We start from the raw sequence: 18,852 nt of genomic DNA on the forward strand, positions 1-18,852 counted from the left end.
CCGGGGTGGAACTCGCGCTTTCAGCCATAAATGCAGTGGGCGCATGCTAAGCAGGCCCAGCTGAAGTACCGAAGATGCTGAGGCCATGAGACCCAGCATTTTCTGAAACCTTTTGAGCGGGACTATAGAGCCGCGGCGGAAGGATTTTGCGGCGCGCTGAATGTCCAGTCCGCGCTCCGGCAACAGACGTGCTGTCATAGACAGCGAGTCCAGCACTGTTCCCAGAAAAGAAATTTTCTGGCTGGGAAACAGCGAACTCTTCGCCCAATTGACTGTAAGACCCAGCCTCTCGAGATGCTCGAGTAATGTGGTCCAGTGTTCTCCTGTGTTCTGAAGTAGTTCAAAACTCGCATGCCCTGAAGTCTCAGGGGTGCGAGAGCCACGTCCATGCACTTCGTAAATGTACGGGGTGCTAGGGACAGGCCGAACGGTAGGACTGTGTATTGATATGCCTGGCCCTCGAAGGCGAATCTCAAGAATCGCCTGTGACGTGACGCAATCTGTATTTGGAAATAGGCGTCTTTCAGATCTATTGACATGAACCAGTCTCCCTGGCGAACTTGCGTGAGGATTTTCCTGGTTGTCAGCATTTTGAACTGGCGCTTCAAAAGTGCTTTTTTCAATTGCCGCAGATCTAGAATGGGTCTGACACCCCTGTCTTTTTTGGGTACCAGAAAATATCTGCTGTATAGCCCCCCTTCGCTCTGAGCCTGAGATAAAGGTTCTATGGCCCCTTTGCTCAGCAGTTTCGCTATTTCGGCTCGAAGTAGATGAGATACTTCTTTGTTTACCATGGTTTCGACACGCGCCGTGTAATGGCGGGGACGTTGAGCGAACTGTAGCGAATAGCCTCTCTTTATAGTGTTCAACATCCATTCCGATACCCCGGGAAGCTTTGCCCACGCATTTGCGTGAATAGCTAGAGGTAGAATGCGATCCGGGCTCTGGCCGCGGCACAGCGGCGGCTGCAGAGCTTCGGTGTGCTGAGACATAAACACTGTGTTTAAAGTGTGCGAGGCGGGGGGCGCGCCGATCACGGCGGGCAGCCTGGACGCGCTCGGTTTCTCTATGACAGATTGTGGAGGGAGAGCGAGCGGGACAAAACCTGTGGTTTTTAGCGTGTCTGTGAGAGAATGTGGGCGCGGGACAGCGGGCACATTTACTGCACTGAAAACACCGTCGGCTTGCGCTGACTGAATGTGTGTTGGTTTCGTTTTTACAGAAACCGTGGGACACGCAATGTGTAGTGTTTGTGGGCACTGTGTCGTGGGCACATTCACTACGTTTGCACAATCGACATGAGTCGATTTTATTTGTGCTAGCCCTGAACTGTGGCGGGCTGTGTCTGTGTGTGGGAATGGGCACTGAGAAGTGGGCATTCTTACAACAGTCATAACACCATTGGCTTTGGCTGGGACACCAGAAAATACACTCTTTATTGGATTTATCTGGGTAGCCGTGAAAACGGCTTTTGTGTGCAGGCAAACGGGCAAATGAACCGGCTTGTTGACTGCTAAATACGCTGGAACAGTCACATTGCATGGAACTGGACGAGCAAAATGTTTCGGTGAAAATCCGGCCGCAGCGAGATTTGAACATCGTCACTTTCCTAGGATGGCTAGGAAGGCTTTGAGACCTCGGGCTTGATCTCGATCCTCGGCCGGGGCCCACGCTGAGGGGGGCGGCGTCCAGCAGAGCGAGAGCGCGGTCTCTGTTCTCGGGCCTGGCGGCGCTGAGAAGCGGCGGCGGGTGGTGCGGGCTGTGAGTTCCGGGCAGACGGCTGTTTCGAGTGACCTGCTGCGGAGCTAGAGCGCTTCGGGAGGAAGTGCTTCATAGCCTGCGATGTCTTTTGAACCTCCTGGAATCTGTCCGAGAAATCTTTGACGGCAGATCCGAAGAGGCCCGCCGACGAAATGGGCGCGTCGAGAAACACAGAGCGCTCCGAGTCCGTCATCTCAGACAGCGTTAACCACAAATGTCTCTCAGCCACGGTGAGAGAGGCCATGTTCCGCCCAACGGCCTGTGCAGCATATTTAGCGGCGCATAGAGCCAGGTCTGTAGCGCTCCTTAAATCCGCAACGCTGATCGATCCCGCGCCTTCCTCGTCCATTTTTCGGAGAAGGTCGGCCTGGAAGATCTGCAGGATGGCCATTGTGTGTAGCGCCGAAACAGCTTGCCCGGCGGCGGTGTAAGCGCGACCGTGCATGGCTGACGTCACTCGGCAGGCTTTAGATGGCAACACCGTCTGTGCTCGCCGTCCAGCAGAGGGCGGGCAGAGATGTGTTGCTACCGCTGCTTCCACAGGAGGAAGAGAAAGGTACCCTCTATCTTTCGCACCGTCCACAGTGGAGAATGCAGCAGAGACAGAGGTACGCATCCTGGCCGAGAAGGGGGCGTTCCAGGACCTTGCGACTTCTTCGTGAAGCTCAGGAAGAAAAGGCGCGGGTCTGGACTGTGATGGGGCGTGGTCCTTCTTGAGGAAGCATCCATCCAGTCGGTTTTGCGGGGGCTAAGCGGGCGCCTCCCAGTCGAGACCGAGGTTTTCGACGGCTTGAGAGAGCAGACGCATCAACTCTGACTCAATGCCAGCCCTTCGTACAGAAGGCTCGCGAACAGCGGGGGGGAGGTCCACAAAGCTCGCCCAATCCTCGCTGTCCGACGCCAGGATAGAACAGGCCTTGGCTGTTTCGTCGATCTCAATGGCGGAAGTGGTGGCAGACGGCAGCCGCTGTCCGTCGGTGAGCGACTCGAGTGATGCCGGCGAAGCTGGCGTGCGAACCGGCGAGCTTTGGCGGGCAGGAGAAGGCTCGGGAGCGCGCTGAACACGGCGCTTTTTACGGCGCGGCGTAACAGCGGGCTGAAGTGCAGGCTCTGAGAAGGATGCCAGGCGAGTCCTCAGAGTCACCATAGGCAGCAGCTCACAGTGAGGGCATCCGCCGTTCGACGAGAGCGAGAGCTGCATGATCCTCACCCAGGCAGGAAACGCAGATGAAATGGCGGTCTCCATCGCTGAGTGCTGCTTAGCTCGAGCCGCAGGATTTATGCATCTTTAAAAAGACGCTAGCTCTTTTAGAACAATAGATTGTGAGTCGCAGCGGCGAACACACACTAGCAGTGAAAAAGGATATCAACGCCGGAAAGCGTAGCAGGTACGGCGGCTGAAGGCGGCGAGGTGAAGGCCAGCGGCTTCAGACTCGAAGGCACGTCCCGCTGTAGGCTTGCACTCAGACGGCGCGGCTTCTCACTCCGGATCCAGCGATGCAGTAGTGCTTCGCTGAAGAGATGAAAATCAGTTTGTATTTATAGGCCAAGGCCACGCCTATTTCTGGCGGGACGTGATGAAATGGGCGCGAAGCGCCCCCATTGGTCATCACGTCCCGCAGGGCCTCTCTCGATAGGCTGCTGCTGTTGCCGCAGGGCAGCCAATAGGCGCGCGAGCCGTCTTGCCTATGTCTGCATGCTGCTGCACAGCGTTTTACATTAAATCAAAATTAAGGATAATTTTTGGCTTCAATATCTCGTGGAAAAGAGGTTTTCCCCATAGCGTAAGATATTACGCAGTACGAGAGATACTCTCGTAAGAGAACTACTAAACTATACCTGTTCTATCTCTATACAGCACTCTGACTCTGTAGGCATTATTGTCCGACTCCGGGTCGAAATGAACACCGTTACTGAGAGTTTCTGATATTATTATCATCATTCTCTTAGATGAAATTGTCCTGAGACTGAGCGCGAGCTCTTGAAGCTTCGCCCCCTGTGCCGTGCTCATTTGCATTTAAAGGGCACACACTAAAACAGCGCGTTTTTCTGAGCACCAAAAAATGACAATTTAAACATGCTGTAAAAAATGATCTGTTGGGTATTTTGAGCTAAAACTTCACATACACACTCTGGGGACATCAGAGACTTATTTTACATCTTGTGAAGAGTGGCATAATATGGGACGTTTAAATTGTGGCTTGATATTGTCTGGCTTCAGAAGACTTGAAATATAACCTATACAGGCAACTTTATGGAACTTTTCTGATGGGTTTTTGTCCTTTTTGAAGCGTGACAGCTAAGGTCTCTAAAACAGGTCACTGTATGGAAAAGAGCTGCCTTAAATGACATGCTTTAAAGAAATGTTAGCCAATACAAAACCCATGTAAATGATCAATTTCTCTATTTTTGCAAGCCCCATGAGCAAGAATGTCACATCTGGAGAAAAGCATGCGGGGTGGAACTAAAGCACAAAGTGCTACGTAAACCGCCACCGATCTGAGTTGTTCTAGACTAGTGTATCAGAACTGTGGAGAACATGAATGAAAATCATACATGAAACATGTGTAGAGAGAAACCTCACTATCAAACAATTTTTACATGCAGCGCTGCAGACGTGCAAAAGAACAGTCTGTGCAAAGAGCCCTGGTGCTTTACTGATGGATCTTACATGCTTATTATCTTTCCTAAACTCATCACATTAGTCGTTTTAAACAGCACCCCATGCATGCGTTATTTAAAGGAGCAGTTGTGTGGAAACAAACTCAAACTTACTAAATAAACAATACAATATACATTATTTGAATATTACAGGAATATAATTCACTCTCAGTAATCCTGAAAAAAACATGTTTGACTGAATTGTCATTTCAAATAGAGTCTGTAAAAACCCTTAAGGCTACAGATTTGATTAATTCCTTAAGATAATATTCAAAGGATAATGAATGTTTCTAATATCTTTCCACTCCCAAAGCACCTGAGTGTTTTGATGAAAATATGGAAATTTGACATGAATTAAAGACATACGAGTCTATAAAATAAATTCACTTCTGTGGATACAGCACTCGATCACCGCACTAATGTATCCCTGCAATATTAATGTGTAATTCCTATAAGCTTTATTTATTCAGATCCTTTAAAAGCACACAATTTTACTCTTCAAGATTAAAAGCATCACTATTATAATCGATTATATTTAGGGTTAGTGATTTAAACAAACCCTTAGTAAACTTTAGTAACTTGTTTTACAAAAGAGGCATGAATGATACCTCAATGAATTATAATACATTTAAAACATATATATTTCTTAATAATCTTAATAAAAATGTTTTATTTAATTCTAAGTGATGTACAAATATAAATGGAAATACAAATGTTTAGACCAATACAACACAAATCTTCTTAATAATAATTTAATTTCATTTGGCTTTAATACAATAACAACATAAATCCTAATTATTAATGTTATTTACATCTAACTTTTTTCATTCTGCTGTGAGCCATATTTTTAATAAATTAAACAAATATTCATACAGTTTTGTGAACAATATAATAATTATTTTATAATAAATAGTGTAATAAATATTTCTTGATATTTTAAATTAACATATATACATTATATATTTCTGTATGTTAATGAAATGTAAATGAAAATGTTTCTCATCAGGATATAACAGTACATACAATTTTCCTAATAATAATGTAATAATTTCCCTAACAATTTAACATAAATGGCAAATTATTTAATATTATTTCTATGCCTTTGTAACATCAAATGTTTTTTTTCCATTATATCGTGAGCCATAGTTTTAATAGTGTAAATTAAAAAAAATGCAGTTTTGTAAAAAATAGTATAATAAATTATTTTATAATAAATATGTATTAATATTTTAAAAATAATAACTTTTGGCTTTAGTAACTAATGTCATTGATTTAATATTTAAATATGTTGTCTTCATAACATTTTTTTTCCACACACAGTATAACCAGGTCTTAAAATACACATATTTATATTTTATGAAGGAGGTCCTAACATATTCACATTATTACATATATTTTACATATTCAAAAACACTGCAAACAGCATCATAGCATATACATACTATATAATGGAGGAATGCACACACAATAAACAGCTTCATAACCAGTCATAGCCAGTCTCATAAACGTGCTGTAATGAAATGCCAGTATGTTGGGCTTCTGTGGCGGGGTCCATTGGCTCTATATTGCCCTGGCTGTGTGTGTATGTGTAGAGTTGATTACAGTCAATTACAGTAAGCTTCATTCTTTATCACTGCATCAGTAAGCGAGAGCGTGAGCCGTGAAGTCCTAAAACAGGCAGTCTGCCACACTCCACCTACCTACTGCATCTGTCATCTGTCTCTGTGTGCTAATATTCCATCACTGGAGCTAAGACTGCAAAAAATGAATGATTTGCACAGTATCGGCTGCTTTGAATCATTTGAAAAAACAAATGATTTTGGACACCTAAGCCACACAATAATATCTATAATGATCTATATCTATAAAATCTAAATGTCATTGCATTATGTGTACACCAAGTGGCATCTGCAAACAAATGATGCATGAGCTTTTGTTTGCAGTTACTTACATTAGCATAGCTAGTAGCATTTGCATTCACATACTTGCATGGTCTATCTTTAGGCCTTACATTATGTCAGAAAGCAAGAGAAAACCTCCGAAAAAGTGTGAGAGTCTAAAACTTAGGTCAGGAAAGCTACAGTAAATAGTGAAATGTTAAAAATCTGTTTGTCATATTTTGTATCTTCTTCGCCAGAAGATTCACTAAAAGTTGCTGAGGCACAGCTGTAGTTTAACAGTGTCAGCTGCCTGATGCTCTCAGTATAAGAGCTTTAAATATAACTCTCACTCACTGATGGCCGTCTCGAGTGAGAACTAATGGATGGACTTCGCATCCACTGTCTTCACATGGCACGAATATCTCCTCAGTGTAAGGTGCCACTGTGTAGGTTTCATATTAATTTCTACGCAATTATATCATAAGCTGCTACATCAGCATGTAATTTAACAGAGAAAAATATCAAATCCCTTGCAGGCTAGTTAATGGAAAAAAGTTCAAGGTGTTAGTCATATAGCAGGCCTACATTATGTAAAGAACAGTGTGAAGAACTCTAAAAGTAGTGATGCAACTAACACTACCAACATTGCACATTTTTCAGTAGTGTGACAGCATAAAATAATAATAATAATATTTGGTATTTATATAGCACCTTTCCAGGGCTCAAGGTTCTTTATTGGCATTGACGATTCCATGAAGAAACTTAATAAAGGTTCCAAAAGGGGGGTTTTGCAGTGATGCAATAGAGGAACCATTTTTAGTTCCCCAAACAAACTTTCAGTTTACAGTTCTTAGTGTAAAGAACATTTTCCATTATTACGAACCTGTCAGGGTTATGTTCGTTTTTATCTGTGTTTGAGTTTTACAATGAATTGGTTTTTGCTCTGTTTTCTTTTTTCTTTTGTCTCTTTTCCCCACTGTTTGATTATCATTTGCACCTGATGTTCATTTAGTTGTTACACTGGTTTGTTCAGTGTATATTAAGCTGTGTGTTACCTTCTGTTCATTGTCAGTTCTTGTTGAGTTATTTTGTTAAATAAACTAAAAATGCTGCATTTAGATCATCATTTCATCCACTGTGTGATAGAACCTTTTGTGCAATGAAAATGAATGTTCCATGAATCTTAAAGGTTCTTCATGGAATCATTAGTGGCTTTTGCACCCAAGGAACCTTTTCATAGTTCCTATAACTAATTGCAGAAGTACAAGTTTTTTGGTGTGTTCACACCGCAAGAACTAATGATTTTAGTTCTAGAAACGACTTATGGGGGAACTAAATTAGCTCCTACTTCAGAGTAGGGTCTAAGGCCCTGTTTACAAGAGAACGCTTGCGGGTGAAAACGTGAAAATATTTTATCAGATGTGCTTTTCGTTTACACGGCGATGGCGTTTTTGGGGCTTAAAAACGCAAAAAAGTGAAACCACCCTCCAGAGTGGAAATCTTAAAAACGCTCCACTGTCACGTTCCCGTCTAAAGGGTAAAAACGCAAATCTGCTCACGGTGGCTCTCGTCACGTACGCGTTTTTGTCACAGGCATGCGCCAGAACAGGAAAATAACAACCAACATGTTGGATTATTTCCATACGTCAGACCTTCAAGTTGCCCTAGCAGCTCAGATGAACGTACAAGAGTCTTTTTGCTTTTCACTTCGCCATGTTTTGATTTCGCGGTACTAGGGAGAGAAGTAGAAGGAAGGTTGTACGCAGGCAGGCGGACTTGATGTTGTTGTGTGGCAGTGCTTCACATTGCCACCTAGCCGCCTGGAGTGCATACTACATCGAATTTCACACACTTTTGCGTCACCATATCCACGCAGATTTCCCCCCATAACACTTGTCTAAACGCAGAATAAAAAGTGATAATGCAACACCACTTTTGCGTTTTTCTCTTCAGATCGTTTCCGTGTAAACATAGCCTAAACCAGATCAATAGGAACTATCAGTGACCTAAGTGTACTGATTGGCCAAACGCACACGAAACACCAGCACCTGCCATTAAAAAAAAAAAAGGTTGTACACACACATATTATAGCCTATATATTTACTCCACAAACTGACTCTACAAACATGGAAAACAGTGATAGATGGACCTCTCAACCTTTACGCTAAGGAGAAAATCCAACGTGACTTTGAGGGGACAAAGCGATTATTTCTGCTCAGCTAGGGACATTGGGCATCAAGCAAATAAAAGTAAAGCTTTTTCATATACTGGTTGCTTTCTTTGTATACTGTTTGCTTCCAAGTCACAAAAACAAGGGTGGCTTAGGTCAACAGGAAAACGGCCCAAGGGGAACCGCCCTGGTGGCTAGTGCCTATAAAGTTCCTAGAACTAACCGGTGCAAAAGCCACTAATGATGCCAAAAAATAACATTTATTTTTAAGAGTGTGGAACTTTTCCATTGTGCTAATGGTTCTTTAGATTATTAAAAAGTTCTTCACATAAAGAAATATAATTTCTACAAAGCCATCCTTTTTATTACCCTTATTTTTAAGAAAGCAGCTTATCTGTTTTCATAATAGTCTAGCTATTCCAGAAACAAGGTAGTTTTTCCACAAGTATGTCATATGCAGCATAAACAAATTGATACATTTTAGTGAATGTGTTCGTTTCAGAAGGTTCACCTAAATAAATGATTCACTGATCACAAATCCTGCATCTTCTCTTTTGAAGTGAAATATTTAATTAAATTATAGTATTTGTCACTGCAGTATGTGTTCGTCTCAGTTATATAAATGCTGAGCATGTATTCTAATTTTAGCAGTTACACTCTTAAAAATAAAGGTTATTTCTTTGCTTCTATGGTTCCCTAAGGAATCTTTAACATCCATAGAACATTTCCAATGTATGAAAGTTTTTTTTTTTTTTTGATTTTGTAGTGGAAAAGGGTTCTTTAGAATATTAAAATGTTCTTAAAACTAGGGGTCGACCGATATGTGATTTTCAGGGCAGACGCCGATACCGATTATTACAGATCAAGTTGACCGATAACTGATATTTTGAACCGATATATAGCCTATGTGTGGTGTAAAAATGTAAGTTAATGTAAAAATTAAGAATAACAAAGGGTTTTGACAAATACTTTCTTTAAATGAGTTTAACCATTGTTTAACCATGGGGGGGGGGGGGGGGGGGGGGGGAGTTGACCAGGACAGGCGGATTAATACTAGCAAAAAATACGGGCTTAATTCTGGAAACGTGAAAGACGGGATGAATCCTCCTGTACACTGGAGGAAGATTAAGGCGGACTGTCACCGGACTAATGATTTTGGTGACAGGGAACGGGCCAATAAATTTAGGTGCGAGCTTATTTGAAACGGAGCGGAGAGGAATGTCCTTGGTAGAAAGCCACACTTTAGAACCGACGACGTATAGGGGAGGCCTCCGCCGGTGGCGATCGGCTTTGGCCTTGGTGCGTGCCCCCACTTGGAGTAGAGTCTCACGGGCTCTAGTCCAAGTGCGGTGACACCTCTGGACGAAGGCGTGGGCGGAGGGGACCGCGACTTCGGATTCCAGACTAGGAAAAATTGGTGGCTGGTAACCTACACTACACTCAAATGGTGATAGGTCCGTGGATGGCACTGGCAACGTGTTGTGGGCGTACTCCACCATAGACAAATGCTGACTCCAGGAGGAAGGATTCTTGGACACTAAACATCGCAACGTTCTCTCAAAAATCTTGGTTGGCTCGCTCAGTTTGACCATTGCTCTGGGGATGGAACCCAGAGGACAGACTGACAGTCGCCCCCAGAAGTTTACAAAACTCTCGCCAAAATTTGGACACAAATTGGGGTCCTCTGTCAGAAACCACGTCTGTCGGGAGGCCATGAAGCCGAAAGACGTGGTCAACGACAACCAACGCTGTCTCCTTGGCTGAAGGTAATTTGGGCAAGGGAATGACATGGGCTGCCTTCGAGAACCGGTCCACCACGGTCAAAACTACCTTGTGACGGTGGTAGGGCGGTGATAAAATCTAGCGCGATATGGGACCAGGGTCTCGAAGGCACCGGCAGCGGTTGGATTAACCCATCTGGAGGTTGATTGGAAGTCTTACCCGTGGCACAAACTGAGCAAGCCAAAACAAAACTGCGAACGTCACGAGCCATGAGAGGCCACAAGAATCGTTGCTTAACTAAAAACATAGTACGATTGACTCCTGGATGACAAGCCACATTGGAACAATGACCCCACTGAATGACGCTGGACCGTAAACTCTCCGGCACAAACAAACGGTTCAGTGGGCAACGAGTCGGAGGCGTTACCCCTTCTAAGGCCTTCTTGACCTTCGATTCAACCTCCCATGTGAGTGTAGAGATGGATAGATTCTCTGGTAAAATGCACTCGGGAGTAGACGGATGATCGGAATGGTCAAAAATGCGCGATAAAGAATCGGGTTTGATGTTTTTGGAACCCGGGCGGTATGAGAGAGTAAAGTCAAAACGTCCGAAAAAAAGAGCCCACCAAGCCTGCCTGGAATTGAGTCTTTTAGCAGTACGAATGTATTCCAGATTCTTGTGGTCGGTCCAGACGATAAAAGGTACTTCTGATCCTTCTAACCAGTGGCGCTACTCCTCCAAAGCTAACTTGACCGCCAACAACTCTCTGTTGCCAATGTCATAATTGCTTTCGGCAGGGGATAAACAATGCAAAAAAAACGAGCAAGGGTGCATCTCGTCATCTGAAGGAGAGCGCTGGGATAACACTGCACCTACCCCCACCTCTGACGCATCGACCTCCACCATGAACTGACGTGATGGATCAGGGGTTATCAGGATGGGGGCTGAAAAGAAGCAACCCTTCAGTTTGGCAAACGCAGCTTGTGCTACGTCTGACCACCTGAACGTCGTTCTGGGGCAGGTCAAGGCCGTCAGAGGCACGGCTAGTCGGCTGAAATTGCGAATAAAACGCCGGTAAAATTTGGCGAACCCCAGAAACCTCAGTAAGGCCTCACGGGAATCTGGACTTGGCCAATTCACCACAGCCTCAACCTTGTCAGGATCCATGCGCATTCCCTCAACCGAGATGATGTGACCTAGAAAAGGAACAGGCTGTGCATGAAAAACGCATTTCTCCGCGTTGACAAAAAGCCCATTCTCTAGCAACCTCTGAAGCACTTGTCGAACGTGTTGCACGTGTTCCTGGAGAGACGAAGAAAAAATCAATATATCATCCAGGTAGACATATATGAACTGATCGATCATGTCTCGCAACACGTCATTGACAAGTGCTTGAAAGACCGGAAAGTTGGAAAGGCCGAACGGCATAACCAAATATTCAAAGTGCCCCCTAGGGGTGTTAAAAGCGGTCTTCCATTCATCCCCCTCCCTGATGCGGACCAAGTGATAAGCATTCCTTAAATCCAGTTTTGTGAAGATAGATGCTCCTTGCAACCTCTCGAAAGCTGAAGACATCAACGGCAAAGGATAAGTATTCTTTACCGTGATGTTGTTCAACCCCCGGTAATCAATACAAGGTCGCAAAGATCCATCTTTCTTCACCACAAAAAAGAACCCTGCCCCCGCTATGGAGGAGAGGAAGGTCGGATGAATCCCGTTGCTAGAGAATCAGAAATGTATTTCTCCATGACCTCTCTCTCTGGGACAGAGAGTGAATATAACTTGCCCTTAGACGGAGACTGAACGTCGATCTGGTGTGAAAGAGGTTTGAGGGGAATTTGAAATCTTAGTGCAAATGAATGGTCCATGAAATTACCCTCCGCCCCTGAGTCCAGTAGTGCCCGACAATCGTGGCGGTGAGTTGAGCATAAGAGCCTTACCAGGAGATGTCGATGAGGTCTTCTCGGCAGAGATCCCACCCGACAGTAGCCTCATATTTACTGCCGGGCTGGGCCTTTTAACGGACAATTGAAAGCGAAATGTCCCGCTCCACCACAGTATAGACAAAGGCCCAGGGATCTCCGCCTCTCCTTCTCCTCCCGGGAAAGCCGGGCTCGAGCCACCTGCATGGGCTGGTGATCGTGGATGGGGCTGACCGCGTAGAGATTATTTTCTTGAGTGTCCATTCGTTGAATACTGCCACTCACAAACTCATCCAGTGAGCTCGAGGAGTTTCCCGCTGCTTCCATGCTTTGGTCAGATCGTTCTGTCATGAGTGATCAAACGGAAGCAATTGCAGTTAACTCTTTTATTTAAATGATGATATAGATAGGCAGTCCAAAGTCCAGGCAAACAGGTTAGTAGCGCAGGGACTCCGATGGTCAGATGACAGTGCAGCGTGCAGTGGTAGTGGTGGTGAAAATCCAACGACGAACAGTAATCCAACATCCAACGTACAAGAACCGGAACAAGAGAAGCACACGAATGAACAAGACTGGGAACACACACACCGGGAACCACAAACAACGATCTGACAAATGAGATGAGAAGATACACATGAATGATAGACTGCAGCTGGTGATGGGTGATTGCTGACGAGCGCTGATGAGCGGCACGCCCCTCTAGTCAGCACACACACATACAATAACAGAACCATGAGACAAGGAGCAGACATAGGATTTACCAACCGTGACAGCAAGTGCTTTCGGTGTGAGAGTGCAAAACTTTCAGTGCCTTCAGCTTTCCGCGTTGATTGGCCGGACTTGTGACTCCCAACAAATCAGATGGGCGGAGACATTGGTCTAGTCTACAGAGTGGTGAGTTCCGACAGAGGTGGCTGTGCCAGAGCCAAATATAGCGCATTTCAAAATTAAATTATTTTATCGGCAAATCGGTTTTGAAAATGGCCGATAACGATAACCATAAAAAAGCTTAATATCGGCGCCGATAATCGGTTGACCCCTACTTAAAACCCCTATTTGGAACCTTTATTTTTAAGAGTATACATTGTAAAATTAAGAAGGGGTCACCCTAAATTATAAATGCATATGTTTTTGTGCCTGATAAAATTTGCAAATTCCTGAATTAAACAGTATCATCTGACTCTTTTGAATTTATAAAGGCATTGTTCCCTTAAATACTTTAAATAGCTTTAATAGTGGTCTACTTTCCTAACAACATGTAGAGTAGCTAACTTCTTTATTTAAATCAGTGAGTTGACTGCCCTAAACTTTAAACTAGTTTGTAGCTTGGTAATGTATGCTACTGTACAGTTTCAAAAAATCGCTCTATGACATTTAGTCCTACTGTAGATATGGTCTATATTCTATGAGTAAAAAAATCTGTCAGTGACCGAGCTTCACAAAAGCAATAGCACACCTCTTCTCAACAATCTCATGAAACACTCAGGACAAGCTTCACACGGAAGTTTAATAAGGTTAGAGGTTTGTTCAAATCCCTTGAATATGAGCTACAATAAAAATGATGCTTGTCTAAGCAAAAACACTAATTAGCATGTTCTTCTTACAGCATAAAATATGAATTTATCACAAAGTGTAGCTGCTGTTTTCAACTACTGAATCAGTCTTTAGGCTTTCTGGTCCTAAATGACCTTCTGGCTACATGAATAGTTAAAACCAATCAAAATGGGGAGACCATCTTTTCTACAGAAGCCTGTTAAGTCAAGCTGTAGGCTAAACATTTGAGTATAATTGAATTACTATAAGGCTGACTTTATAATAAGGGAGACATCTTGCAGGCCTCTTTGGTCCTGGTCTGAATATTAAAACCCCGGAGTACAGTGATGTTTTTTTCTGCACTGCTGATGTTAAAGTGAGTCAGAAACTCTCTTCCAAACCCTGGTAAACTCCCTAGCCAGAATTTTAATTCATAATCTCAATATATATTTAGATATTTGAGTGACAGGAAGCACAAGCTCAAGCGAATAAGTTTCGCATTTCGCTGCATTCCAAAGTTCAAGTTTGATGAATTCTAACCTGTGAATTCGTATAACGTGAAGACGTTTAATAGAAATTGATACGCCACAGTGTGATCTTTTAACTGGATTAAAATAATGCAGAATTTAAATCTGCAGAATAACAGCGTTGCAGTAAAGTGGAGTAGATTGCATAATTGTAAAAAGGCAAAAAAAATATGTATTGATAATATTGTTGAATTATGTTTTTCTTTTAAATACGCCACAGAATGTGATGTCATTCTGCGACCGTGATGGCATGATGCCCTTTCTTTATAAAGTATATCTGAAACAGTCCTGAAGGATAGGCCAAAGAGTTTAAAGTTTCACTATACACCTATTTCCATACACCTATTTTTATGCACAGTTTGGGATATCGCATAAAAATGTGCTGGACGGAAATGCCAGTTGCAAATAAATTTTAAAAATCTGCATAAAAAATTAAGCTCATCTGAGTCGGATAATCTATTATCCGATTAAAAAAAAAATGTGCATAAACGATGAAAACACATTTACCGAATAAATCATCAAAAAAGACATCAAAATCATCAAAAAAGACGTACCATTGACTTTGCAATGGTATGGCATAACTGGACCAACCAGCGGACCGATCTCTTGCACAGCGTCTGAAATGCTGATTTGGTCATTTTGAAATGCCTGAGCAAAGATGTTTGGTATAATAACCTCCCAGAACTGTCTTACACGACTGCGTTCCCAAACAGCAGGTATCTATCTCAGAAATCAGGATAACATGACCGTGTTTATTGCGTTTCGTCTGCGCACTCGAATGAGTAATATATTACATACAAAAATTATTATATACAGTGGCTTCTCCTACTGCATCAACTTCCATTCTTCTTAGTGATATTTAGCGGCAGTTCATCAGGAAGAGACAATTTTGATCTCTTTGACTTACTGGATGGAAATGGTGCTTTATTTGCTAATGTTTTATGCCATATTCCAATTTTGCACAAATGAAGATCTTTTTGATCAAATCTGAGAGCTTTCTGTCCCTCTTATGGGTTTGGAACGACATGAGGATGAGTAAATAATGACTGAATTTTCATTTTTGGGTGAACTATCCCTTTGGGGATAAATAATCCTTTTGGCTGAACTAAGGCCCATTCAAACCAAGAACGATAACTATAAGGATAACTATAGCAATAACTCTTTTAGCGTCGACACCAGTGCATAATATTGTTCTGTTTGTTCTATACAGTTTTGTTGTCTGTTGCTTTAAATGCTCAAGCTCTTTAAAACAGGATGGATCCTGATTTTTTTATCATTCATCAGCTGGAAAAAAATCGTTTGGACAGTGATTCCAAAGATATTGTTTATCTGTGCCGTTTTCTTTATAGGCTAGTTGTGGTGCGGACTTTGCTATTCTTTTATATTTAGAACGATTTTAGAACTATACCTTTATCGTTTTCATTATAGTTATTGTCCTTGGTGTGAACGGGCCTTTAGTTTGGTCTTCCTTCTTCACTGATAGTTTCTTTTACAAAGCCAATGATGATCTTTTACAACAATCACTGTCATTTGTCCATGAACATGCTGTGGCACACTATGTCTGTAGACATTAATAACAGACAGCAAAAGTCTTGAAATTAGCTTTATAGTATTACTTTCACATTATGATGCTGTTAGGACAGTGAGACTATTATGATGCATTTTTAAAGTAACAGCAGGTAACTTTTGCTCTCGGGGTCCCCCTACAGTTGGGAAACAGTATTGTCCTCTACTACTGTCATAAACTCTGTCATCGTGCATTTGTTGACAACAATGATAGCCCTGAACACTGTAGGAGGAGGTCACATGCAGGTGTTCTGCTTGCGTCGCGTGTGAAATGTCTTCATCCCAGGTACAGTGGCATATATTTCAGCATGTCATATGAATATAATTTCATGGGTTTTATTTTTTTTCTAACGACAAATGATCGCGATGATCACGTTTATAAGCCAGTGTCATTATAGTAGCCTAGTCTATTGGTTACCGTTTTACTGAATCTATGTGATACTTCAATGCAATGTTTGAGTGGTAGATAATAACCATATATCGTCAATATTATAATATCAAGCTACCATAAATAAATCTGCAAATTTTACAAATCGATTTGCATTATAGCTTGAGGCAAGACAAATAATCATTACCTGATTCATGAAGATAAACGGAGGATAAGATAGCTTCCGTAACATAGTCAGGCAGACAAAAAAACACCCCAGACTACGGGGTGTCATTGGTTGTTGCGTTAAATGTTACCCAGATACAATAGTGCTATTTTCTGATTGGCTAACAACACCAGACGAACAACACCAGAGGAGACGCGCTTGAATTCATGCCTGTTCCACAGTGAGAGCGGCGCGGCCAGAGTTTTGGGCGCTGCGGCATATTAAATATATTACAAATAGTTTTTCAGCGTGATAAAATACAATGTGTGGCGGGAGAGCGTGACAAAAGACCGAAATGAGTGACTGTCACGCTCAATGCGTGACACTTGACAGCCCTGAGATTTTAAGGAAGTGGGGGTGGTGGAAGTGACGGATATGCCGTAAAGCAGTCGAGTTTTGTAGTTTTCTTTGTTCGCCGGTTACTACCCGAAACCCGAAGTTTAAAAGTATGATTAAAACGCTACAGACCCCGTCAGGCTATGGCAGACGTGTCATTCAACCTATTGTAAGTCGATGTACCATCACAAGAGACTTGGAAATATATTATGAAGGTTGAAAAGTTACCTGGTGTTACTTTAAGACACTGACCATAGTCTACTTTCACTGTTGAAAGTGTTCCAAAACTCCAAAACAATTATTCTCCCTTATGAAACAGACATTAGATTTGTTTAGCAAACAGGATTTTCTAATGGGAATTTTCCCATTAGAAAATCCTCTTTGCTAAACAAATTGGAAACAGCTTAGGTGGAACTCAGGCAAATTATATTCTCAAAAATCAGTTTCCACGCTTCGACTTTGAACCGACAGAGGTCAGTCATTGGGCAAGTTACTTCTCGACCCATTCAGTCATCTTTCCTTTTTCATCATACAGTATAAGCGTTCAAAGCAACAATTTACACTGTCCACACAAATATTAGGGTATGCAATAACAAAACCAGCTGCACTCAAATACAAGAGATGAACTGACATCATTTTAAATTCAGCAAAAGACAAAACATCATAATATAAGTGTAATGAAGTTGACTTCTCCTCACAAGAGATCACAAAATGCAAAGCCACTGAAGTGACTTAATATTACATGCACAAAAAATAAGAATGAATAATCAGCGCTCCTCACTCAACAGCAATACTCCATTTAAAAACTATTAAGTGACTGTTAAAGTATTGATGCGCCTGCTATTGAGGATAACAGATGCACCGTTGCAAAAGGAAGGCAATAAGCTCATTCCCCCCAAAGCATGCAATAACATCCCAGTCAGCTACTTCACAAAACTCAAGAGTACAGACACAAAAAGTACCCAAACGAAAGGATATTTCAGTACAATACTCGTAGTGAGCATCTGAGCCATTACATTCATATACACAAATCAAGATAATTCCTCTAACCAGTGAGCTTCCATGCAGTGGGATAGAGACCCTGCAGGGTTTGCAGGTGCATACACAGATTGTAAAACGTCTTAAAGGGCAGAGGGGTCTCTAACCCTCCCGAGCACACAGAAGCTGCCTGACTTAGAGTGATAAAATGACAGCAGTCCTCCACCTGCAGCACTGAGAGCATCAGCCTCAGCCTCAGCATCAGTGGTCCTCTAGCGCAGGAGGACGCTGAGGGAGGAACACGGAGGATGCAGCACAAATCTTACCTTGAAAGGGAACATATGACATGTTCCAACGGCATTGAACGTGCTCTCAGAGTCTCATCAGTCTCTCGACATGCGAAAATATCCTTCAGCAGTCAAAGGAAGCCAAAAACCCCTTGAGCTCATGGACTGCGTCGACGCTGGAGCAATATTCCCGTAATGCGAATGGAAGAATCGAAACAAAATCATCGTCCATGCTCGACAAGAGCCATTGGAATGATTACAGCCCGTATATCGCATCACATATCACACACGCTCAACACAAGAGTGATGAAGAAGGAGAACGAAGGGAGAGAGAGAGAGAGAGAGAGAGAGAGAGAGAGAGAGAGAGAGAGAGAGAGAGGGCGGTTGAAGAGAAAGAGCGCGCGCATGTATGTGTGTGCGCGTTTATCAGTGTAGATCGATCTAAATGCACTGTGTGTATGTCTGTAAATTGGATGTGATATAATCCCATTTAGATTCAATTGACAACTAACCATGTAAATACCATCGAATATGAATATGGCAGGCTAATCATATAAATCAGAGTGGGCTACTATGGTATTTCTGATGCCATCGCTGGGTTCTGAAGTTACACGATGAGTGAACAATTCATTTGAACCTCGATCTAACATCTAAAATACTAACTTTAACCAAACTACTGTACAGACCAGTTAAATATAAAACTATGAATGGTTTATGACTATGCATGCTTTCGTTATAGGCTATGATAAAAATATATGGGTCAAATTTGGACAAACCCAACGGTTTAATTTTTTTAATTAGGCTACATTTTAAACCCAACGGTTGGGTTTGTCCATATTTGACCCAAACAACCCAGCATGTTTTAGTGTAAAGCAAAGTATTACAAATCCTCGTGATTTGAATAAAGCACATACA

The 18,852-nt window shown here is 42.6% G+C and overlaps 1 protein-coding gene across 1 annotated transcript in view; it reads right to left on the reverse strand.

Moving 5' to 3' along the window:
• Window positions 1–18,242, reverse strand: part of syngap1b (synaptic Ras GTPase activating protein 1b) — a 184,827-nt gene extending 166,585 nt beyond the window's left edge. Inside the window, 1 exon segment of the mRNA XM_077214697.1 lies at window positions 17,977–18,242. Coding sequence (XP_077070812.1) covers window positions 17,977–17,998 — 22 coding nt within the window. The 5' untranslated portion in view covers window positions 17,999–18,242.
• Between the last annotated feature and the right edge of the window lie 610 nt (window positions 18,243–18,852).

This window comes from Siphateles boraxobius, unplaced genomic scaffold, assembly GCF_051911475.1.
Source record: "Siphateles boraxobius isolate OS27281-9 unplaced genomic scaffold, OSU_SipBor_1 68, whole genome shotgun sequence".
Lineage (NCBI taxonomy): Eukaryota > Metazoa > Chordata > Actinopteri > Cypriniformes > Leuciscidae > Siphateles > Siphateles boraxobius.